Source organism: Gymnodraco acuticeps, unplaced genomic scaffold (assembly GCF_902827175.1).
Source record: "Gymnodraco acuticeps unplaced genomic scaffold, fGymAcu1.1, whole genome shotgun sequence".
NCBI lineage: Eukaryota > Metazoa > Chordata > Actinopteri > Perciformes > Bathydraconidae > Gymnodraco > Gymnodraco acuticeps.
In genome coordinates, this window is record NW_022991219.1 from 629,482 (window position 1) to 656,222 (window position 26,741).

A 26,741-nucleotide genomic window follows, 5' to 3' on the forward strand; every position below is an offset into this window, starting at 1 on the left:
CTGATAGCCAAACATATCCTGATACAAACTGTAGGTATGCGACACATTATGTTCCTTTGAGTAGATTTCAAACGGGATATTATTCAACAATAAATGATATACAAGTGGATATATATATATACAGTTAAACTGTCTGTGTTTATGTTGGATGGATTACATTTGGATTCTTACTGCCATGTTTCAACAATCATGTGTTATTTTAAGCTGACATTTGAACCATTTACCTGTTACCTTAAGCTAGCATTTCAGCTAAACTATCCACACACACTATTGACAAAAGTACCCCCTAGAGAGAAATTGAACAGCACTCGATAACATATATCTTATATAATAATCATTATTTTCTCCTGCCTGGTGCAGACTTCCTGGAATCCTCTGTATTCTTTCCGACTGGCTCAATAAATTAAAGGAAGAACAACATTGTCTACGTGCTGCGCTGGACCGATATCAAAAACAACATTTCAGCTACTTACTCCCTTCATCGCTTTGAGACTGTTTTGACAACATTACCCACGAGGCAAGAGATTATGACCTATGGAGTGCTGTTTTAATAGTAAATAGTGAAAGTGTTGAAATGTGAAAATGGCTTTGGGGAGATTATATTTAGCACTGATGCTAGAATGTCCTAGATTCCCAAAACAGCAACAGTTGAATGTGTTTGTCCCTACCTGGATTTCACAGGCATATTGGGTATTGTAGATGTAGTGAAAGGCCTCTTCAACGGTTTCACCAAGAGCAACCACCCCGTGATTCCTCAGCACCAAAACCTGTAACACACACACACACACACACACACACACACACACACACACACACACACACACACACACACACACACACACACACACACACACACACACACACACACACACACACACACACACACACACACACACACACACACACACACACACACACACACACACACACACACACACACACACACACACACACACACACACACACACACACACACACACACACACACACACACACACACACACACACACACACACACACACACACACACACACACACACACACACACCTGTCAAAATCTGTTTTGAGGGTTGGACCAGATGATGTCAACAGAACTTGGAAATTCCCTATTTCTTTTGCCAAATTAAATTCTGTTGAACTCTGATCATTATAAAACAAAGCTAATAGCAAGATGCTCTCACAGGGAAGCACATGTAGGGACAGATAGAAGCAGGCACATAAGGTAACTGACATCAGGACTGGTTTGACAGTCCTGCTGCTGTTTCATCCTCCAAATCAACCCCACCCTGATAATCATTCTTAACTGCAATGACAAGAAACAAAAACACTCCTCTCCTGAGCATGTTAATTAAAAATACCTCAAGATATCATGTCTACACATCACAGACGTACTGTTATCTCCTGAAATGTTTTCTTATTTTCATGTCTACATCTGCTGTCTGTGCGAGGATTTTTGATTAATGAGGGCACATAGTTAAAAGAATAGTTTGTAATTGTGTTGGATGGGAAGGTCAATACCATCCTCTACATGTCTTTGTGCAGTCAATACAAAGCTAGACCAATTTTCTCATCTAACTGCAGGCAAGAAGTGAATGAAGCTATTTTTTACAAGCAGGCTTTTCCTTTTAGAAAGATTAACCCAGCTGGAAAACCTTCCTCAGTGCTTGGTTTTCTTGGTTTCGTTACCTTCGCTGTTGGCCCCAGGGCCTTCTGCAGCTCTCTGCGCTCCTCCTGTTCGTCCAAGCTGCCCTGGTAGTTATAGTAGGCGATATCACCCAGGATCAAAGACTCCTGGGAAATCGGCAGGATGCCACACTTCATAGAGGACACCTTAAGCAGGAGGAAAGTGAGAAGAAAGCAGACGCATTGACAGGTGTATCACAGCTGTTTTATTCATCCGAGTCTGTTAGATGTGTCTGTGAGGAATACACTGAACTGATCTGTAATTAGCCTTTTTGTTGCATATCAAAAACACTTCCCATATCAATGTCTGTTTACTAATCATTATTACTTTGCATTCAAGGTTACAATTACACCATTCCAGTTTCTAAACCTCCCTGAGACAACTCAAAATCAAAAAGTGCTTCAGGTGGTCTGCAGGTTAATCGGCTGCGTTGACAGCCATTTTCTAACAGTTTGAAAACTTCACAGTGGAACCTGAACTCACAGCAGCCGTGGCAGGAGTGTGCACATGAATGACGCAGCGGATGTCTGGGCGCATGGAGTAGATGGCAGCGTGGGGGCTGAACCCTGAGGGGTCGATCCTCAGGTTGGTGGTGCCTTGTTCGATCACATCCCCGAGGATGTTCACCTTCACCTGGGGAAGGAGGAGAGGAGACAAAGTCAGTGAGGGCCTCATGGTGGAGCTGCTGGATGTAAAGCTGTTTCACTCCAACTGTATTTCAGTTTCTTAAAGGAGACACATCAGGCTCATTTTCAGGTTCTGTGTTATACAATTTGACATGCTTTAATATTTAAAAAACCTCTTTATTTTTCTAATAATGGCCATCTCAAAATACCTTTATTTTCCCTCAGCCAGGAACCTTGAGTTTTAGCGCCTGGCTCTTTAATTGACCCTTTTGAGAAAGCCTAGTCTGCTCTGATTGGTCAGTGTTTCCATGTCTTTGTCATCAATCATCATGATTCTTGCAGCCAGAGAATGACTAATGACAATGTAGAGTCACTTTCTACCTATTTATGTTTAGACGTGACTTCACAACCTTATGCAAGTCCTGACGTCTGGTTTAAAGGCACACTTTCCGAATATGGTCTGTATGCAATTCTCCATGGATTGAACAATAACTCGCGTTATCACCAAAATACACTTTTTCTTAAATATATGACCATTTACTGATGCACAGAGACTGAAATACAAGCTAAACAAACGTATAAAAACATGACAGCAGCATCATCTAGACTCTGATGATGCTGAGATGGAGGAGAGGAAAGATGATACGCCTGGAGGGAGATGTGCTGTAAAACAAACCATGCCCCAGATCAGTATAATCAAATATGCCCAGACACTAAAGCATCCTGGCAGATGCCCCCCTTAACACTGAAGCACAGAGCTCATAACTCACATTCATTAACAGAGAAGACATAAACTCAAGTCAAAATCAATGAGCATGAAGAGAGAAATCACATTAGCAGCTTTCCCTCCTCTCTGTCCGCTCATCTCCAGGAAATGAATTGGAGCGTTACCAGGAAACATAATATAGTCAGGTAGTGGACATGACGTCCTTTACTATGACAACTTCATTACCAGCCGGTTAGCAGTGATTAGATCACGGGGCGGGAGAGAAGAGCGATGGAGGGAAAGATAGAGGGAGAGACCTGAGGGGAAGAGAGTTGGATAACCAGAGGAAATAAAGACGGATAACAGGAGATGGAGGCCGAGGTCCAACACCTGAAGAAATAGCAACTGACAGTCCTCGCTGTAAAATCTAATAACAAACAGAAAACACAGCTTTGCCTGCAGACTCTGTATAAATCAACTTTACCACAACCACATGTTGCTCTGTGATACAAATTAGAACCCACAAGCTCACATTTCTCTGTCACAATACGAAGTCCAAGAGTGTGTGATCACAACAGGAAAGGGCATCCATCATGCAGGCTAATAAATACACCTGGTTTAGCTGAATGTGTCCAGAGTTTCACGTTTTACTCATGTGATGCACTTCCGCTGCACTTTGCTCTGTACTTATGAAATAATCCGTTCATGGAGAAACTAATTAAGGAAAGGATGAACCAGTTGGTCAAGTGACATTTAGCCTCATTAGCAAAAACTAAAATAAGAAATGAATTGCATACAAATAATAAAACGGCACAATCAAATCACATTATCAACAGTTTTGACAATAACTGTCCATCAGATTTCTAAGTGGAAGTTTCTGAGTGGAAGCAGTCACCAAAAAAGAAAGTTGTATTTTCCGATAATTTTGATAGTGTATGAATATGATTGTGACTTGAACCAGTTTTAGTACCGAGTTCTTCTAAAAGTATTCAAAAGTACCAAATGCTTACACATTTATATATTTATTAAAAACATGACTTCCAATTGGTTTTCTTTTGTATCTTTATAGCTATTGCATACACTAACAACACAAACAAATCTATGAGTGGGTTTGGCTCTACATCCAACACGTGATTTGGTATTAGAACAAGAACACAGTGTTAAATTGGCACTGACATAGAATCATATTGATGAATTAAAACAGTTCACAGCTTGTTGGTGGTCTCTGGATCAACTCAAGCTGAAAGTCCTGAGACACCCCGAGTGCTGCTCTGCTTTTTAACAGCCGTATGGATGTTTGAATGGATGACCGTCTATTGATCTTTCCCCCAGCAGAGGAAAAGTGAATGGCAGCAGTGGAGCGTACCTAAGTACAGCCATCTTTGTCAGCGCACACACCCGCAGCTTAGCCAGCTGTCAGACGATCGAACATCGATCGGTTTAAATCACTTGTCCAGAGCGGTATCAGTTCACCCTGTCACATCCTTCAAAAGGCAGCACCCTCAACCCGTCAGTCAAAATCTGCCCTACTGCTGAGAGGCCCTTCTGACAAACATAGCACTTCTAATTATAAAAAGATGCCAAAGGACGTGTTAGAAAGAATCTGAAATGTGACTCTGCTGGATGGAAAGTACATGATAAGGGCCTGAAGAAGAAGCGTGGGCAGCTGAAGCTTGAACACCTTTAAGACTATTCTCTAACACTGCACTGACAGCAAACTAAACTAATAGACACATGTTATCTAGAATTGTAAAAACACAAAGAAAGACCGATCTCTCTACAAACTCAAATGACCCCGACTTCACCTCAGCGCTCCAACAGAGAGATTGAGAGGGAGAGGCAGATGGAAACTGACCAAAGCCAACTACTGAACTCCTGCCTCCACTCACCACAACACGACCTCTCAAACTCCTTTATTCTGGATGACTTCCTCCTAATAAATCTTATTTATATATGCACTTAGAGTGAACCATGTAACTACCGGATCAAAAACATGCTGAAAGAGAAAGAGAGAGAAACCCAGGAGCCACAGTCTGGTATTAAAACATAGTCAGGGAAATCTGACAGTGCCAGACAACATAATGATGCTGCGTCTTCCAAAAGGCTGCAATATTGTGGTCAACTCTACAGACAGACATAGACAAACTGGAGGTGCTCCAGACACTATTGTAAATGATATAGCCTTATGAGTTCATGTCTGAGCATACTACACTAAAGCAGATTTCTTTATCAGGTAAATATAACATGGAACTTAAGCAGAGGACACAATTGATCTTAGTTGAACATTCAGTCTTTGAGAAATGTGTTCAGCGTATTTCTGGCCAGAGATGCACGTCGCCCCCCGTTAAATAAGGGTTTGTTTGTTCCAAGGGCAAAACATGGTAAACTCGAACTGAACCTTTACTGCACTTTATCATGGCCATTACAATGTTTTCTTTTTTAATTTAGTTGTTTGCCTTAAATGTTGTCTTTATGTTGAATGTGTGTTTTTGTCCTTAAATGTAAATCAAAATCCCCTTGAGTAACAATAACTGAGCTGATTTGAACATGTATACCCTGCTTCTCTGATTTGTACAATAGGTAGTTGTTTGTCATTATGTGCAATTACATGTAGCCACTGTTTTTAGACATTACTCAAAGAGGTATTTCTTTTGAGCATAGCTTGGGAATTATTTTGCACTTAAAAGTAAATTTGTAGATTATCTTACTTGTTGTGCTTAATAAAAACTAACTAATCAAGACTGCAAAAATGGTGTAGAAAAAAAAGAATAACTGATGAAACATATCTTTCTCACCAACCTTAAAAATGCGGAACTAAACTTTAACTTCCTGCAGGTCAAACTGTGAAATCGGCCTGTCAGCAGTGCGGCTCCTACAATCAGCTGTCAAGCCATGTTACACAGGTACTTATGTGTGTGTGTTTGAGTGTGTTTGCACAGGTGTTGAAAATAAGGTTTGAGAAAAGTACAACAAAGCAGAGAGGACAGAAAGAGAAAATATAATAAATATATCATTCAAGGATCAAGTGACTTTTCTGCAAGCTTTGGTAATGCCCCAAAACATAAAGATAGACTCATATGCTTTGTTTCATAAGAAACACAGATATGTTTTCTTCCTGAATACCAAACAAAATCCCCCAGGATACTGAAAAGCATTTCAAGAATGTATTTCTACTGGGCACATTGATATGAATGTCAATTTTCAGTGTCTGTTCATGTTTTATTCTTCATTGTTAAAGGAGTTTACCCAAAAACAATAATAATACTCTAAAACACACATTTCTAGTTTGAAAACTGAAACGTTTTACACACCTCATAAGTTGTGTTTTACAATAGTTTTCAGTAAAATATTGAAGCTAAATTACTTTTTAAGTATTACAAATTAATCACCCTTTTGCTGGTAATGCCTACTAACCAGTACGTTAGTATTTCATTCAGGCTATATAATAAGTCTGCAAATGAGGGTTTTCTGAGAAATAAACACATTTTTCCCTGATAAATTGGAACGAGCAGAATTAAAATCTCATTATAACTCATTATTGATAATCTATTGACATAGCATGCGCTGTTGTCATGACAGCGTGTGCACTCTTTGAACCGAAACTTGACGGGCAAAAAACCTGAATGACAATATTTGCTGACTTATACTGTAACAGGAAAGCAGCTGACAGAGAGAGGGGGCGAACACATGTCAAAAACACATGTGAGGTGCAGAGAGAGAGGAAGGGAGGGAACAACACACTAAAAAGGCAACATCTACTATGACCTCTTGATACAATTGAAGGAAGTCAATTGATGGAAATAAATGTCTGATTAAGCAAAGTGGAAAAGCATTAGCCCAATCCAGTGAAGGCCAAAACCTTATTATCTAAATAGCAATGCTTTAAAACAGTGATTCTCAAACTTTTTTCAATAATGTACCCCCTTTGAAAAGAAATTCAGCCAAGTACCCCCTGATCAGCGCAAAAACTATTTGTTAGGGAAGAAATGCCTATATAAAGAGGTACAGTACAGCGCTGCACCATCAGTGTCTGATTTATTAAAACAACAACCTTGTAACTGAGAAACACTTAAATGCTACATTTCAAATGTTTACAATCCATCACTAAATTCATGGCAAACCAATTTTACCATCATGCAATAACACTAAGACGACATTAGTTGCATTGAACTTATCTTTTTAATAACTTGTACTAACAATGTAGTGAGAAACATGGGCTTGTGCTTCACTGAGGGTCTTTGTCATTCTGACAGGGAGGCTAACTGCAGTTATTACACTTCGTGTTTTGAAATATGTGTAACTCTGTTCATATAAAACCCACACTGCTCAAACTTCCTTACTTTTCCTAAAATTGGTATTTTTATCTATTTTTTTTTCATTAACATAAAATAAATCTCACGTACCCCCTGCAGTACTCCAACGTACCCCTAGGGGTCCGCGTACCCCCATTTGAGAACCACTGCTTTAAAACATACACAGAGCAGGACATTGACACTGTTTGCTACATATTCAATTTGTTTTACTGTAACCAAGGGATTGCTTGAGTCAAATTTAAGCTTTGAAATTAATTTCTCAAAAGTATTTTCACTGTTGGCATTTTCCTTCATTGTGTTTCAATTCAATAGCTACTCAGTTGAATAAAAAGGGCACACAAAAATATCATAGTTTCTGCAAGTTAAGGTTCCACGACTTCGGATGTTTCTTACCAGGTTTGATGCAGACGCCTCAGCGAAGGACAGTCCTCTGGGCATGATGACGATGTGATCTTGCTCTTTACTGACTCGCGCCTGAGACAAAGAAAAAGTCAAAACAATGTTGAGTATAATTATTTAATTGATTGAAATCTGACTTCTATGACTGTAAATTAAAAAAAAAAAATTCTATCCAACATTTCAGAGCTCCTGTGTTTTTTGAACTTGTTTAAATGACTTAATATGCACATTCGTTTAAAAAAACCTTTACAACACAAACAAACCTCGTAAAAAAACCTGTCCAATTCACAAAGAGCAGCACTAAAGGGCGAGTCTTCAGAGAGTTGCTGGTTAAACAAGCGCATTTGTGAGGGGTGTCCAACTCATACTTTTTTCATGCAGTGACAGGATGCAATTACAATTTCCTCTCTCTTAATAGTTTTTTTGAGGTTTAGATGGAAGTGGCATTCTGGCAACCACCCCCCAACATGACTTCCTTTCACCCCCTTGACCAACGCATTGCCCTGATGCAAAGTATTATACATCGCTAAATTGGGTAATTGCACTAAGCAGCATTAAGTATCTCCTGTAATATCATTAAAGCAAGATATTCTGTAAATAATATGTAGGGAAGGTAACGGCCCGTCCACACAGCGGCGTGCTGTGAAAGCTTCACCATTCACTTTGAATGGGGTGCTGTCACTTTTCGCCGAACTGCATTGTGGGAAGCGACGTGGAGCGTTGCTGGCGTGGCTCGCTGCAAAAGTTGAGCAATGTTCAACTTTTGAAGCCTCGGCAGAAGCGTCAGCCAATCGAATCATATGCCAGTACTAGCCAATCAAACAGCTGCTTGTGTGTCAGGGGCGGGAGATTCATGTGATTGGTTGTTGGTCGAGTTTCAGACACGCCCGCCGGCAAGCTTCAACGCACGCCGCTGTGTGGCCGGCCCGTAAGTGTCCATTCTCTGTGATTTGTCGTACTGGTGGTGCAGCTACTCACTGTGATGTAGGAGTTGGAGAAGTGCGCCCAGCTGAACAGGTCCACCAGTCTGTAGAGGCTGGCCAGCTTGCAGCGCGCCAGCTTCTCACCTTTCACCATCGTGGTGGATTCAACTCCGTACATGTCGTTGATAGGAATGACCATCCCCAGACCTAAACAAGGTGGATAGGAAAATGTGTTCAAGAAAATGATCTAGGAGTAGTAAAATACATACACTTTTATCATATCATCCTTTACAGCCCTAAAGACATCTGTCTTTTTATGTAATGATGTTTTTGACACACATGGATCCACATGAAACTGAGGTGACGTATTTAATGCTGCAACATTTATACTTTGTTTACTACACACTCACTATGGGAATATCTTAAAAAAGGGCGGAACTGTATTCCTATATTACATTTAACATGTAATTCGGCATTCGTTGTGCATTCCAGTGCTGTGATTGAAAGCAGACTTCACATATGGACTCCTAGATCAAAACTCAGAGAAGTATGTGCAGCCTTTCCGGAGTCTGGGGTTGGGTTGTCTTGGTGTATTTATGTCCTAAAGCACGCAAAGCGAATGTTTGAAAATGGATCTCCTCTCTTTGATTCTAATGCTGTGTTTTAAGTGCAAAGTGCTGGCACACTGGGCAACTGTGGCATGGTGAGCTAAATGGTCTACGTGCCACAGCGCTCAGTAAATTAGAACTTACTGAGAGGAGAGGCGTTGAAGCCGGCCACAGAGCTGGCCATGAAGAAGTCAGCGATCTGTCTGAGGGCCAGCAGGCCGGCGGGGTTGTTCCCTTTCCGCTGCTGCTCCTGGATCAGACCCTCCAACTCCTCCTTGAAGGCCTGCGAGACAAGACAAGCGAGAAGGAGTTTAGAAAGGAAATAATGTGACACTGAGACGACACAAACCAAACTCTCTGACCTCTCTGACCTAAATGCTGGCTTTGTGGATTAATATTCATTTCATAATCTACATGTTAATGGCAACATGCTTATATCTACTCTTTGTATCCTAAACATGAAAATCAAGCCTTTGAGAATTTAGAGTTACAAGATTGGACCCCTCAATCAGGCACTATGTAGCTCAAAAGTTCAATTTCAATTTCAATAGTTTTGGTTCATGTTTATTGAACTGTGATGACAACTAATAAAAAAAAAGACAGGGAGGGATGATGTTGACACAGAATCGGAGGGAGAAGCGATTAGTGGTGACGGAGGGATGGAAGAGTAAAAAGAAGTGGGAACATTCAGAGGGACAGGAGGAGAAGGAATAAACACACGGACGTGTTAATCACAGATTAGACTTGCTGCTCGATGTCAATTGGAATTTTACTCAAAGCACTTCATGAAGCTCAAACAGGATAGGCTGGCTATCCAACAAGCTGAGTCAGGATTGGTTGTCTGGCTAGCTTGGGGCCCGCATTGTGATTGGCTGCCTGACCGGGACAGAGTGTGTGTTTGTGTGTGTGGTTAATCCCCGTCCAGACCACAGTCATATGTTGAATCTACAGACACAACAAAGTATATGCTTACACTCTCCTATGTAAGACCAGATACACTCACAGCTGGCTGCGTTATATCAAACCAAAGTGCTGCATCATTTCATGCTTTCATTTCCCATGAAAGAGAATGTTTCTTATCATGAAACAGCTCATGAATAAAACGTTTTAAAGATAAATCACAAGACTTCTCAGTCCACAGGAAGTGTCAGTTTAAACTACTGTAGATGATGCAAAAGGCTATGCAACTGTGTAACAGCAGACATTATAAAAAGTACTAGCTGTTTAGCGGCTCATAATCTTAATTAGGCTGTTAACCTCTCAGGGGGCGCTCACCTTTCCCCACAGCTCATTTGATTACAGCTGTGTGAGTCCAGAGGCACATGGTTAGGGTTAACCAATTGGGTTTGAAGACATTTTTTAAGTCTGAAAATGGACTAAGAGGTTCCAGACCAATTGTCATTTGCAATTTGGCCTGATGATGTCAGGCAACCTACCCATTTGATCGGGTCTTAAATGGACTGCACTTCATGAAGTTACCTAAGAATTTCTGATCCACTTTTGACTTGTGATGCGAATTTAGTGGCACATCATCACTGCCCTCAGAGTGAAAAGAGTCCATAACAATATTTCCATGCCTTGACTCCAACTGCAGGGCAACATCCAATATTCATGCCTTTATTTCACCTCAGTGTTCGTGCAACAGTCAACACATTCCCAATAGATCTGTTCAATAAAACATCTCTGTCCCCTCTGCATCCCCTCAAGTCACCCCATGTCCATTAGTGTTGGAGTGGAGGCCTTTGGTCAGATGCCCGTGTGGGGGTGTTTTGTTCAAAGTGGAGCAACCCCCTGAATCAGGACGAATACAGTCCCGGAGCACCGCTGACTCTGAACCCAGGCCAGACATTCCTTAGTCCCTGGTGGCAAGGTTGCTGTGACAACCGGTCTGTTGCGGATGTCTGACAGTGGTGGGTCATGTTTTTTAGTTTTCAGTTGTTTTTCTGGGCATTTCTGTTTCAAAGACTGTTGTGCTGTGGCATTGACATTGGAGCTGCAGCGCTGAAGACACAGTTTATTGGAACCAGAGCAGAGAAACCTGAGCCTCTGGCAGAAAATGTGTTCCTTATTCGACTAAAAAGATGTTTGTTTTGGGCCTGTGCAGAAAGATTATCACTAGCGTTACACTGTTTGCTATGTGAGAGCTTAGAGTGAACCTAAACAATCGTGGTGGGTCAAAAAACAACAACAAATTAGCAAAAATATGCTAAAAAAACATCCTCAGAATCACCATTGTTTTTCACATACGGTACCAATCAACCAAAGTGAAACTTTCAACACAACAAGCCTGCAGTGTTTTTATGAAACATATTAAAAAGCATATGAGCACACACTTTCAGAAATGCACACACACACAAGCAGACATCTGCTCTACAAATTGTGTGTTCCCAATAAGATTATGACAGCAGGGATTTGATTCCCATCATCTAAACAGATTAATCCGGGGGCCTAAAGTGGATCGTATCATTATTATTTCGGCAAAACCCCCACATCTGCAGCAACAGAAATAACATCACACGACAAGTGTTTTTTTAGCTGCTATAACGGCTCGACTCTGATGAGAATTTTACTTTAATCCAAAGACAGGACATCAGGTGAAGCTTTATAATAATATCATTGCAGTGACAGAACATTTGCCTGATTACATTAACTGACAGGCAACCAAGCTAAGCAAGGCCACGTGATCAAATCAGAGACATTAGGAAACGTTTCTGCAAAACAAAAGCATATATTTCAGTGGTTTTAAATGAAGTTGCAGGTTTGAGTTTGGCCGGTGATCATGTCAAAGCCTGAGATAGAGACACTAGTAAAACGGGGCTAGTTATTCAAAGTAAAAAAATATACATTTGGACGTTCCCTGGTGTAAAGTTGGGAGTTTATTGGTTCTTGCTGAGAAATATTTCCTTCCACAGGGATGGATGAGCCGACAGGATTCATGCCTAGCTGAAGGACATTACGTCAGGGCAGATGCTTCCTGGAAAGAGTTTACTATGTGCTGGACGTTAACTAAGAATACAATTACACATTCTCCAAAGAGAATTTCTTGGAAATTGTACTAGAACTGGACGTTTTTATACTTCCAAGGGCATGTGTCACGTGACCTACAGAGAAGTTTCCTTTTGTCTTGCTCAGTTATTGCTGCAGATACAGGTGACACTTGTACGTCATCCTGTGGGAAAGGAAGACAGAACTTTGAATCTCTTTGTTGAAGCAAGGCTGGTCCTGCATGTGTGGGCTTGTACTGATCAAATAAGTGATGGTTTCAGCACACACAAATGTATCCTCATGTTAAATTAAACTACTGTGGTTGGATGTGACTCACCACAGCTCAGTTTGAGTCGTTGCACAGCAAACCAACGCTTGAGAACGTGTACAGGAAGCTTTTATTGGACAGTCTCAACTATCAGTTACTGTTTTGGGTCATTTACGGTAGCAGGTTAGTAATACTTTTCACTCCTACAAAATGCATCATAGTTCACCTGAAAGATCATAGTGACCTGCATATTTTCAGGTCTCAAATTGCATTATTGTCAACTGGCAGAATAAACTAAATGTAAGGAGTAACCTCAGAGTCTAATAAACATACTGTATCTGCCATGAAATACATGCAAAGATAGATATAAGGCACACTAACATTGTCTTCAAAGCTTTTAGACACACATAAAAGGTGAAGCCTGTAATTTCAGACATAACCTCCCCAGTTATGTCAGCACAAAGGAGTTCTTTGAAGCCGCCAACGTGACAGGGTTACAAAGTAAGAGAGTGCCTGCCTGTATGCTTGCCAATGCTATTGATTTCCCCCCACCTAACCTTAGAGTGTGCGTCAGTGAAATTGGTCCCCCTCTCCAGCTGCATCGGCTCTCTACTGTATAAAATCAAAGCTCTTTTTCTTGAGGGATGAACTTGTTCACCCCGGCAGAAATTGCGGTAACATTTAAGTAGAGGGGATAATTAACACAAATCACATTTGTGAAATTGGCGATACAATGTACCGATATATAAAGATGACACTGTTTTTATGTGTGGATTCATCTAAAGTCAATTCATGACTTTAGAGATGCACCAATTCAACTATTGTTTTTCTCCCAGGTACATCAACTTGGTATAATGGCTGATACCATGCACCATTTGAATAGGACTGCTCTTTTTTACTTCATTTTTTTATGGCAAGCAGGGGATTGCTGTTGCACTAAAAACAAGATCAATGGCTGGTCGTGACTCAACAAGTGTGACTGACAGCAGAAACAAGGCAGCTGTATTTAAATGGGGATTTGTTACGTCACGGGCGATACAGGCGAGTGTTATCACTGATACCAATCAGGCATTTGGATCAACGCATTTGAAAATAGTTTCATTAAGCAAAAACTATATTTGTTATACCTAATAATATAATATAATATATAAAACATCTATATCAGATTTTGAATTTAAAAATGTGATTCCGGTTGCCAGATGAGGAAACTCATAGAAAGCTTACCACTGAGCTCCAGAGGGATTTTTGACCTTTCCTTTTTTAGGTTGCACATGAGCTAAAGTGGACTTAGAAACATTTCAATATGTTACCCTCTAATCCTGAGACCATTGCTCAACTGCTGGAGGTTTTGCTAAGTTCAGCACCCAAGAGATGTCGTGAAATGCCAAAACTGAAACACAGCCGTCGAGACATGGAGAGGAGAGGCGGTGGTTTTAAAAAGAGTCTCTGGAGTCAGGTCAACCACTAATGTTCTATCAAATGAGACTTTGAGGATTTGAAAAAGAAAGGGGAAACATAATGGAGCGCAGCCGTGACATTTACCTCACATGAGGGGGTTCTCGGCGGGACCCGCCAGAGCACCATAAATTATCCACTTGTTTTCTGGAAAGTGAGGGGGAAGAGTAGGAAATGTTGCACTTCCTCCGAAAACCACCAGACTGGTGCAAATGAGGCTGCGTAAATGTACCACTTGGCCTCAGTAAGTGATTTCTGTGGCTGATGTACAAACTGTGCCACAAGAAGTGCAGAAGAGAGGAACAACTAACAGCAAGGGACAAAGCAAGATGAGCAGAGATGCAGAAAATAGACGCAGCATAACTCAAATTCAATTTCATCTGATCTAATTTCAAGCCTCTGAGGGCTTTTGACCTTTTGTGTCACAGCAACCTAGTTCCCAGCACAAAGGGAAGCTTAACGGCAGAATTTTAAACAAAAAAGTCAAGATGATGATTTGCCAACCATGACATCATGAGACTTGGATTTGCAGCTGCAATCTTTGTCCAATCTACTTCTGGAAATGCAGTGTGCCTCACAAACAACCTCCAGGCAAATATCAACCCTTGATACAAAACAACCATTATGTTAACCGCCATTACCACCAAAAAACATCTGAATAATCGTTCTCTTCTCCTTCCCCATGATAACCAATGAAGTCAAGTACACTTAAGCAGATTTAACCATGAATTGACCCAAAGTTCAGTAAGGGGGAAATAATGGTCTACTGTTTGTTTAAAGGAATTATCAATTCACTTAAATATTTGTTTTAAACATCCAAAACCTTTCAGCGTTTCTTTCAGAGTGTCCACACTATCTGCTGTGACACTAAGGGACCTAAAAGGGTTCAAGGTCCAGCTGTAGCCTTTGACTTCTAAAAAGGTAAACAATGCTTTCGAAAGAGGCTGGTGGCTGCAGTCAGCTGAGTTGATTCATTCCAGCTTGGTCTATATTGGTCTGTCTTAAAATACAACCGGCCATCTGAGCGCTAGTAACATGTAATCTGGAGCCACCACTAGTCCCATAACACTGCATTCAAAACAAACAGAGAGAGAGGAGAGGAGAGGGAGACTATGAGAGAGGCGCCATGTGTTGACACACAGCTGTTGACATTGTTGTTGTTGTAGCTGAATTTGGGACTGAGGGAGATGAAGAGTGAAATGAAGATGATAGGAGAAAGAGAGAGAGAGAGGCAACACGTGTGCACCTCCAGCTGTTCACACACTTGTTTTTGTTGTTGAATATGAGTAAACCAGCACTGTGAGGCCAACTGTCCTGATGTACGGGCTGGAAACCCCTCTGAGACCAACAGGGAGCCACCTGTTACTGCTGCCTGAGAGCTGGTTGGCTCACACATTCAAATCACAGCAAGCGCTAATCATGTACATAACATTGCATGACCGCAAGTGTAACACACACAGTGTGATGTAGCGGTATATCATGGGCCTGGGTATCTTATGAAGTCTATAGGGACAGCAACAGTTATCACTGGTGATAAACAAACAGCTTTCACTAGTTAAAAATCTCTCAAAGGTATGCAGCGTGAATTGTAATAAAACAGGAAAAGAACAGTGTACATTTAATGCAGAAACCTTTATTTGATTGGCTACTTAAGGGCACAAGTCTTATTTCTGGGCAGCTGATTCATGTAAGTCCAATTTTCAAGTTTTTTTGTTCCGGTCTCCATAAATCCTGATTTTTTTATATAAAATAAAAATATTAATACATTTTACAGAGGCGTGATATACACAGATATGCTTGCAATACAAATGAAGGACATCTTTGATAGATCACTGTGGCCATTGCTATGGTGTTGTCAGGTGCTGGTCAGAAAGCTCTCTCACTGACCGCCTTTACCAACTCAACATGAGGAATTGAACCATAAGGACGGACTGGAGTCAGCTGTGCCAGACAGACATGGTGAAAAATAAACGGTGATGGTTTGCTACTCAAACGTTTGGTGCAACCCACTGTCTGCCTGGCCCTCTTAATGTACTTTCTAATGTAATCACGCTTAACTGCACTTGTGGACCACGATCACATACATAGACATTTTGACAGAATATCAAGTGATAACTTGCATCAGCAGCACCATCCCAGACATCTGCTAAAAGATGCTGCGTGCCAAGAAAACAACACTGGGCATGTGCAGAATGAGGATCACATTTAAAGCTTAAAAAGAAATGGGCCAAACCAAGGCAGCCATCACACACACTTCAAGGCTTACTTTACTCTACTTGTGAGGGATATTCATTCATGACATTAATTGCCAATGCAATGTCTTACTTTGTTCGTTACCTAACTTCAACCTCACCATAAATCTGCTGTGTCCCTGCTGAATCTAAAACCTTCAAAGTGCATTTGTCCCTTTAAAGTGTTTCAAAGTACACATGCATACAGACACATACACACAGATGCCTCTGTTAACAGTGAGGAGCACTTCAGTCAGCGACTAGCCTTGAGTAAATAGTGCAGAGTAAATATTCCTAATACTGCGTACGCTGAACTGAATGCCGGGGGAGTTGTTGTGAAATCTTAACACATGGTGATGCAACTGTTCAAAGGACACAATCCAAACAGCAAGATAGGACAATAGCTATTACTGAGCTTGACTTTGTGTATGGGTAAATGATCAGAGTGTGTTTAAACTATTACTAACAGAGTTGCATTCATGACAAAGATGTAAATGAATTTGAGGTTCAAAAAAACTGATCTGAAACGCATTCAATAATGCAAAACAACGATGACATTTGATGTGTTTATCTGTGAAGTCTGGCTATGTCATTTATGGTTTTGTGTTGCTGTAGCGTGTGCTCTATGTACTGCTCCCTGTTTTTAATCACGTTCTGATCTCAGCAGAGGTTGTAGCCAACTTCAAAACTACTACAACCACAATATCCGATAACTCCACAATGCCGTGAGTGCCTAAACATCTATGTGTGGACCCAAATGGGTTCAATACTCTAACTGTACCTCCTCCAGCATCTTATGTAGTAGAGCAAGAGTCCAGACCCTCCAGGTAAAGAAAAGTAAACCACAACATGCTTGTTGGCTGAAATATGCCCTGGGCTCACAGGATTGTTTACCTCAGCAAAACCTAACCGAACATCAGAGCGGCTGGAATGGAGGGCCTTTGGAAAGCTGCAGCAGTAGCCTACGGCTGAACAGCGGTGTGGTAGCTGCTAGATATATTAGAGTTTTAGTGGATCACTGTGATTCTGTGGCTAGAGTCACAACATCAACGCAAGCACAGGTTATGTAAATTACTGTAACTCTTTAGAAATCAATGTATTGGGGAATAATAACTGACAAAAAGAAAAAACGGGAAGTTGTAGTTTCGTCTCCTTTCTGTTATATTTCTTGAATAAATTGTTTTGTGGTGGGGTCGAGCCTATTGCAGCATACATTGAGACACAGGTGGGTTACACCTTCGATGGGTCCGCTGTCTGACTTCCTTTTAAAATTGTACAAAGTCCAATTGACCCAAGATCTTACAAGCATGATAAGGGTTCGGGCCTGATGACTTTTACACGCCAATATTGATTCAGTCACAGAAACAACAGGAAGTCCGCCTTAATTGTCGTTAGCCGATAGCCGATAGCTGAACGGTTTGAGGATTGCCTTGAGGCCAATGTTTTAACCTCTTTTGCCCTACATACAGACTGTTTACCTGAATTCAAGCAAAGCCCGCTCAACCTTGATTGGTGAATAACAATCAGTCTACAAATGCAAACCAAAACGCTACAGATAAAGGCCGCACATTTAAAGTAAACTGTTTACCGAAGAAATCTGGATCCATCGACCTTTCAGGACTCTCTGCTCTTTGCAATGTAAAGAACAAGTGAAAAAGCACCTTTCGTTGCTTTGGCTGATAGCATTATACTGTCTTCTACACCAATCATTTGAGAAAGTTGCAGTCTGTTAATTGTTGTTTTCCTCTGGACAATCTCCCCTCCAGTAAGCACTGCATGCATAACTCCCATTTTAAAACTTAGTCAACACTTACGGGGCTCTGTAAGATCTGTGTGACACGTTTCTTTTGCTCCAGAACATTGAAGTCCTGCCGCAGGTCAGGTGACATGTTCTTGGCCCTGATGTACTCCGGATCGTTGACGTCGACCCGGTCAAAGTAGCGCTCCTTAGTCCCTCCACTGGGCGGGGGTGGGGTGGTCACCACCCCCTGATGGTTTTCCACACTCATGCCTGCGTCACCTTACTCTATCTCTCTGTGCCCGCCGCTCTGACGCTCACCTGAGAAGAGAGAGGTGCAAAAGTCAGACCACAAAACATGTCATTTTAAAAGACAAGTGGAAGTTTATATTAACCATAACAAAAACATTGTTTCAGTATTTCATAGCACATAAAGAGGTTGAGGGAACAGAACAGGATGTACCGGCATTCAAACTTAAGCCCTTATGACAATGTGGTATGAAACGTTATTAATGTCATGGATATTGTCAATAAAAGTTCATAATGTGTATTTTTACAATTAAAATCATATGCTGCCTTTTTTTCTCAAATATAAAACTAACGCACTAACAAAGCCTTCATTAATGGACAGCGAAAAGGCAATATATTACTTTTAAACTGAATAGAAAACCTCTAGCTCATGCAAATTCAATGTACTGAAAAACAACATATCACAAGCAGATGACAGGGTCACAACTTGTGTTTGTCAAACACCGGAAGGGGCTGCTCCTTAAAGCAAATAACGTCCTGACAGAAGAGTTTTGTTCCATACACATGCCGTGTTGAAACTGCACATTGTCATAAGTGAGGTCACTCTGACACACCGCCCAACAAAGTGCATGAGGAGGACAGGAGCAGATTTGTTTGAACATGTGGGTCTTGACTGGTGAGTTGGTTTACTCCCAACGTTCAATCACAGGCCAGCTGGCAGGAAAACAAGCATTTTGCAGGATACAGGAATTGTTAAAGTAAAGCATCAAGAGTGACTCGTGTGCTTTGTTGTAATGCCAAGGGAAATTGCCAATAAAGGTGAAAGGAAATACATGTTTGTTACGTATTTTAAATATTTTACTTTGTGAACCAAATACATATTGTAGAGGAAATCCTAAAAAAAACAAAGAATTAATTGATTATTGTACAGTTGTTTTTGACCAAACCTCCATCTGTTCTACACACATTCCTTTAAAACTTGACCAAAGAACAACTGGACTAAAAAAGGTTCATTTGTTGGTTCAACAGTGTCCTGGTTTTCTTTACCATTTTCACAAGCACTTTATCAAATGCATTACCTCCTGGGTTACATACAAAGAGAGAGGGATAAAGGCCATATAGAACTGCATTTTCCAGACTCTCTTGCAACACGGCAAAGATAAGCTGGTGGTGTATTAAGGAGAGGCAGGGCTTAGGGGAGCTCTAACAGATGGTGTCTTGGCTTGAAGAGCAGAGGAATGAGAGAGAGAGAGAGCAAGAAAGGGTTTAAGAAAGGAATCCCAATGCTTTTTGCTTTCAAAAGCCAAGTGGTCAACAGCAGGGGGATCACCATGTGGGGGTTACTCTGCCAGTAGTGACTATTTTTCCCCTTTATAGCCTTTTTTCTTTACTCCATATGATGGGGAAACAGGGGGAGGGAGGGAGAGGTGATTTGGTTTGCGCGCCGCTAAGCTACTCACTCAGGTCAAATGCCACTTATAAAGATGGCTGAGATTAGTGTAGTGACACACAGCTCAGGGCATACAAGAGTCATACTCTTAGAAAATAAACAATGAATTTAAGAAAAGCCTTGCAAATGGATAAACATATTTTTTGATTTTTTTTCTCTTATGATCACACGTTTTCACTTTCCGTAATGGATGAAAAACACTTTTGTACTCATTTGAATACAGTATGCAAGAAAGCTAGCAACAACAATCACAACTTCCTTTCCGTAGGATTACCTTAACATTATGAGTATACATTCATCAATGCTGCTTCCTGTATTACTGGATTCTGAGATGTCAAGTGTCCAATGCCTTGCTCAAGGGCAATTCAGAAGTAGCTCACTGTGGTTGCCAATTGCTTTTACCAACATTATGCTCCATTTAAACTGGTATTGTTCTCAAAACCGGTCTATGGAGATTAGGGCTGTACCCGAATATTCGACTATTCGAATATTCGTTCGTTGGCCAACTATTCGGGTTTCAATTTCATTATTCGGATATTCGTTTTTTTATTTTTTTTCCAAATATTTTATTTTTTTTCCTAAATGTATGCTATCAATAAAGGCGAATTACCATATTCTTATACTATATTTATACTTTTGAATTGCACTGTTAAAATGCGGAAATATATACAATCTCAGCCTCTGACATCGCGTTCACTCAGTTATGCAAACGGCACGCTTCACCTCGCTTCACACACCTGAACACAAAATGCCGAAGACTTCAGCTGTGTGGGACCATTTTAAATTGGACGACGGTAAGAAGAAGGCAGTGTGCCAAATATGCGACAAGAACCTGGCCTACCACGGTGGCACAACAACTCTGAAAAGTCACCGGATGCTGTAAGTACTAGCCTAGCTTAGTTTAGCTGTTGTCAAGTTGCCATGATGAAGCTGCTTTATCCGTCATTTAAACAGTAACGTTACACATGGTAAAATCGTGCTCTTACTTTGCTTAGAAAATAGTTGCAAGCAAGCAACGGAATTGTTTTTTTATATTAGTTTTTCAATTGTATCCGAATAGTGAAAATAATAGGAGCAATGTGGGAACATCTGGGGCTAAGGCAATTATTGGCATACAGTTCGTTCATTTATTTTTCGTTCTTCATTTATTTAAATACTGTTTACTGTATCGGTAACAAGTGTTACCCTGTTAGGCCTACTGTTACGGCTATGTTATTAAAAGTATTGTTGTTATAACAGAAATATGTGTTTTGTATCTTCAGGTTGTAAAACGTTATAGACGGAATTTGGAACCGGATTTGGTTCCCGGGCGCTGAGCTGCGGCTGGGTTAAATGCAGAGGACACATTTAGTTTTAATGTATGCGAGTACTGAGACAATACATAAATATAAATCGTAATAGTATTCTCTTTCTGCGCTTCTGCTTAACAGCGTGTTGTCAGGTGTCTCGGAGCGTGTTATGAACAAAATGTGGGAAAAAAAATAAAAATCTCTCCGCACCGAATATTCGCTGCTGATTACTACCGAATATCCGGAGCCCGAAAAATGGTATTCGGGACAGCCCTAATGGAGATAGTCTCGTTTTTTTTCCAAAGACAGGACAGTAGATGTGACAAATCACAGACACAAAGTTTGAGGAAAATGTGACTTTTAGTTTGACAATATTTTGCCACAATGTCCAAACCAGAGAATCCATAAGAGCACAGGAAGCCTCTCGCTCAGTACCTGATCCCACTACCAAAGCTGTGATTTATATGGAAGCAAATAAAAGCCGCCCAAAAATCCTCTTTAATAAAAGGCAGCTGGGGAGTGAAGAGTTATGTAACCTGTTCTGTTATTGAATTCATCCTCCTGTGTGCATGAACTATTTTACTGTGCACAGAACAGGCTAGGACAAAACCGCAACATGATGTGTTGGAGATGGGAATAGTCACAATGGATAATCATTTTCAGTTGAGCAATGTGTGTGCAACATCGTTAATTTGCCATCAGGGTTGCAGCTAAAGATTATTTTCCTTATTGATTCATGTGGCAATTTTTTGATGTACAAAATAGTGAAAAATGTCCATCCAGTTTCTCAAAGTCAAAAGTTGGTGTCTTGTTTTGTCAGTCCAAGATCCCAATATATTTAGAAAACCTAAAACATATAAAAACAGAACAGGATGAACTATTAATATTTGAGAGGCTAAACACAGCCTTTTCGCCATTTTGCATGAAAAGTAAATGAACTTTGAAAATAGTTGTTACAATTTCCGAAGTAATCAATTAGTCGACACAATTGTTATACCTCCGCTCGTCACTCAGCACTTTTTTTTCTACTCACTGCTTCAGCTCTGATTCCTTTACTTGTAGTGCTTTTTTTCTTGTACAGTACGTCTTCAAAGATGCTCCAGTGCCCCAAAGTAGGGGCAATACAACCAGCTACACCTTGTGATTGACAGTAGAAGCTCATGTCTGAAATTTGCTGAATGATTGGATTTCTATGCGGCTGAACAGCTGTAGCCTCACTAAAATAAAGTTATACCCACCAAAAAAAGTTCTGTAAACAGTGCCTTTCCCCTCACTTTAGTCACACACATGTACCAGTACACTATCCCTGCTCGGTCACAAGACACACTACTCCAGCAGTCCCCATCAGGAGCGTCCAGCCTCCCCCCCTCCATCGCTCTGGATCAATAGATCACTGTCCCCGTCCTGAAACCTCTCGGGCTGGTCGCGTCCAGAGAGATCAACGGTCTGGAGGGTGAGGGGGGAGTGGCGTTGTTGGTTTTGGGCACAATTAATATGAGTAAGGATAAAATCTGAGCCTCGCTTTATTGCATCAATTATTTCATTCAAATGTCATGCTCCACCACAGATGCTCTCTAGTGTTTCTATCAAACACTTCTTGAGCGAGACACAGTGAAGCTTCCCGAACAATTGCAGTAGTTTAGATTGAGTTCAGTGACCGACTGGAAACTGGAGATAATTGCCCTTTAGAGATATGGCATTTGATGACATCGCTGTATTGTAATTGATTAAGGCTACATTAATCTGTGGAGATAGACGAGGCAGGCTGTGTTTACTAAAGGGCGCTAGACTACGACTGCTGCCCACAGGCAAGGTGAATGTGACCTCTGACCTCCACTGACCCTCCCCTTCCTCTCATAGCTCTGAAGACCAAACCTGTCTTCATCAGTGGGCTAGTTGTCCATGAAAATGTCTCCTGTATAAACAATGACTTTAAGAGTGCTATAAAACAAATTATTGCTATTAAAATCACCATGATACAAATGCTTTTGGTTACCAAAAGTCACACAATGAATGGTGTAGAAACATTTACTTCATTTAATAACAGCTTACTTGATGAAAGACAGGGAGATTTATCAAACACTCACACATGTTGTTCTTTTAAATAAACTGAAAGGTAGCTTAATAAATCAATTGTAAGACGTGTATATGTAACTATATTCTAATAGGGCTGCAAGTTATCCACCATTCTACTTATTCTTTTTACAAATAAGTTCATATTTTGGTTTAAAAACTGCCAGAAAATAACAAAAAGCTGATGAAGTTACTTAAACCTGAGCTAATGTATTGAGATGATTTGCTTTGTGTGACTAATGGTCCAAAACATATTCAAATAAATGTCACATAAGACGAAGAAAAAAAGGAAAACAAATCCTCTCATTTGAGAAGCTAAAGAAATCAAGTTGTTGCATAAAAACTTAAAAATAATTAAAAAATATATATGATAAAACATCTGAAACCCACTTGCTGCAGCTCATGCATTAACATTTGAGTGACTTAAAAAAGAATATGTAAAACCTCAGTCATGTGATCTAAAAAGAAAAAAGATGCATTGATATGAAAATGTCCTTCCTTCATCTTTACCATTAGAGCTGTGAGTGTGCTCACCCATAATAATAATAATCCTTATATTTATTATAGCGCTTTATCAATGACTCTCAAAGCGCTTTACAAATACACATTACACATACATGTAATGGTCATCTACTGTGGACAATACCCACAGGAGCAAATTCGGGTGAAGTGTCTTGCCCAAGGACACAACGGCCTGACGCAGTGGGGCGGGAGCGGGTTTCGAACTGGAGTTCCCCAACGCCCCCTTGATCTGATGATCAAACGCACAGACCACTGCGCCACTCGTCCCTAAAATGCCTTGTGGTTCCCTGACATGTAGAGCTGGAGCAGTGCCAGCTCCTCAGTCAACACACAACTCTCCGTCTTTATCTGATCACAGCCAGCTTATCTGTAAGCCTACGTCCAAACCATGTATCTGCTGCTCCATCTCTCTGTCTCCATAGTGTGTCTGTCCATTACTATTGACCTTTTATTTTCTTCCCTTAAAAACAGGACCAAATTAATAGCAATAAACTTACTACAAAAAGAAGTCACAATAATGCTGATTAATATAACAAGCAGTCAGCACATACACTGGATAAGTTGTCCACCAGCCACATCACACACTAATCCACACACACCTCATATCTTTATCTGGCCTGGGGGAAGCTTCAAAGCGTGGCTGCTTGAGTCTCAATGAGCTGCCGACACTAAAAATAGACAAACAGCCTTTTGGGTTATGTTACCAGCCCAAAGGCAACAATACCAGGAAACAATCTGTACGTCGGCTAATTATATCCACACACGCTTCAAATGGCACACAGTGTAAACCCTACACACACACACACACACACACACACACACACACACACACACACACACACACACACACACACACACACACACACACACACCACACACACACACACCACACACACACACACACACACACACACACACACACACACACACAACACACACACACACACACACACACACACACACACACACACACACACACACACACACACACACACACACACACACACACACACACACACACACACACACACACACACACACGTAGGTGTGTCTAAACATGCCTTCCTAACTCGCCAGCAGTCTAAGTGTTTGTCAGTAAATGCAATTTACATTATTGACCAGATTACAACAGACAAACGACCACACTTTGAGTCTTTGTATGGGCATTCCCTCTGAATGATCAACATTATCAAGAAAACTATGTAGAAGGCTGATACTTACTACTGCCGTGACTCTAGAATAGAAGAGTGCCTTTCTTCACACACAACCTCTCCTATTCGGCACCTTAGAGATAAAGCCACAGCTCATCTTCTCTGGTGCTCACACTAAAGGCACTGTGGCTGCCAAGCATGTTCATAGTGTGTGTGTGTGTGTGTGTGTGTGTGTGTGTGTGTGTGTGTGTGTGTGTGTGTGTGTGTGTGTGTGTGTGTGTGCATCTGTGTGCCCAAGCAGCCTTACTAACAAGGAATTCCGCTAAAACTACAAATCAGTTGTAGGGATTGGAGAGGGAGTCATGCTTTGGCAGCTTGTGGGAAAAGAAGAATACCTGTATTCCTTATTCTGGAGGTGTGTGATAAAGTCTTCAAAATACTCTAGTAAAAATAAGAACATATTGTAGGTATTCCAAAAGATACACATGCCTTACAAGGTGTAATGACACAATAAACCAGCCCATAAACAAATAAGCCAAGCCCAACCAACCTTGTATTTCCTGCTTTGTCAGTGAATAGGGGAGAACGGGCAGTAGTAGGAGGCGGCTGGGGCAAAACACATGTCTCTGTTTGTCTCTGCTGCTCGCTGTCTGCGCTTAAATTCCAACACTGTGTCCCAGAAAAGCCAGGGAGAGACGAGAGGGATAAAGAGCGGGATGTGAACGCCAGAAAGTAAAAGCCAGGGAGAGACGAGAGGGATAAAGAGCGGGATGTGAACGCCAGAAAGTAAAAGCCAGGCACCGATTATAAAATCATTCAGTCCTCCTCTCAGATTGTCCACATAGATGATGTTTGCCAGCAGACAGCAGGTTCCCCCAAATTCCTGCGGGCTCTGCTCCTCGGCACTCAGCGGAGAGAGAAGTATCAACAGCTGTGAGTGTGTCTGTGAGACTGTGAGAGGGTATATGTGTATCGGTGTGCCCTCTGCAAATGAGGGTGTGTGTTTGTGTGGAAAAGAAGCTGAAGAGACCACGTGACGCCGGCTTAATCCCCCGCCCACTGGCTAGAAGCACACACACATTGAGGCAAACACACACACATACAGACCAATCAGAGCTCAGACTCACACACTCACTAATCACACCTCCTCCTCCCTCGCTCTCTCTCTCTATGAGTCTAGTCATCTTTTTTTCTTGCCTCTTTCTTTTTCTCTTTGATCCATTCACTTTCTGCTCTCTCTCCCACATTCCACAATCTTCTCCCTCCGACTCTTTCCCTCCCTTTCTGTCCCCCATTCACACCCCCTGCTTACCCCCCACCCCTCAGGCGACTGTACTAAAGGTCAGTGTTTATGGGTCCGGCTGGCAGGAGGGTAACTACAGCCACCCAACCTGCCACAGCCAAAACGGCATGGCCTTTCCAGCCCCTTCAGAATGAATGTTATCTGTGCACTGAAACACACCTACATAAAGCCAGAGGGTTTCTTTTGTCAAAACTCAAATGTCACAGTTTAACAATGCAAGGTCAGAGGTCAGTGTAAACCACATCACAGCTGTTAGTGATTCAGTGTCTTGCTTAAAGCCAAACTCTGTTATAAGCCTGGCATCCATGTTTCTGTTGATGTGTTACATGTGATTGAATTTCACCAAAGCTGGAACTAATAACCAACTTCAATCTTGCTTTTTTTACAGTGCATTCCGAAATGGCGCCTTACAAAAAATAACTCAGACTACTGAAAACATATTTTGTTCATTGTTCTTGCTGTGTTGTTATTGAGACATGGTACAACATGAGAATGTTATGATCAAATATCACCTACAGTTTTCTAATATCTTGTCTGTTGCTCAATCCCTTCTCTTTACTCTTTGCTGGTCTGCTGTATCTGTGTGGTTCCTGTTATGCTCCACATCCTATAAGGTCCTATTTCCCGACTAAGTGAGATTTATTCTGACCTGATGTGTTCATGAGCTTTAAAATATTATGAGGAAACAACTAGGACGCTACAGTGAAGATGAGTTTTCTTTGCTCAGAAGAAGAACAAAAATAACTTTGAAATCTTTTTTTCGACTTG

At 41.1% G+C, this 26,741-nt stretch overlaps 1 protein-coding gene across 5 annotated transcripts in view; it reads right to left on the minus strand.

Annotated features, from left to right (window-relative positions):
* add3a (adducin 3 (gamma) a) overlaps window positions 1–26,741 on the minus strand; it is a 113,900-nt gene that overhangs the window by 19,915 nt on the left and 67,244 nt on the right. For 3 of the 5 annotated variants that reach the window (XM_034239082.1, XM_034239081.1, XM_034239080.1), the window contains 7 exons: window positions 18,013–18,257; window positions 9,404–9,542; window positions 8,707–8,858; window positions 7,723–7,803; window positions 2,168–2,317; window positions 1,687–1,830; window positions 669–767 (listed from right to left, as the gene is read on the minus strand). In XM_034239082.1, coding sequence (XP_034094973.1) covers window positions 669–767; window positions 1,687–1,830; window positions 2,168–2,317; window positions 7,723–7,803; window positions 8,707–8,858; window positions 9,404–9,542; window positions 18,013–18,207 — 960 coding nt within the window. In that variant the 5' untranslated portion in view covers window positions 18,208–18,257. Of the gene's footprint in view, window positions 1–668; window positions 768–1,686; window positions 1,831–2,167; window positions 2,318–7,722; window positions 7,804–8,706; window positions 8,859–9,403; window positions 9,543–18,012; window positions 18,258–25,220; window positions 25,672–26,741 lie in introns of those variants that run through there. The other 2 variants (XM_034239083.1, XM_034239079.1) reach the window with 1 other exon arrangement.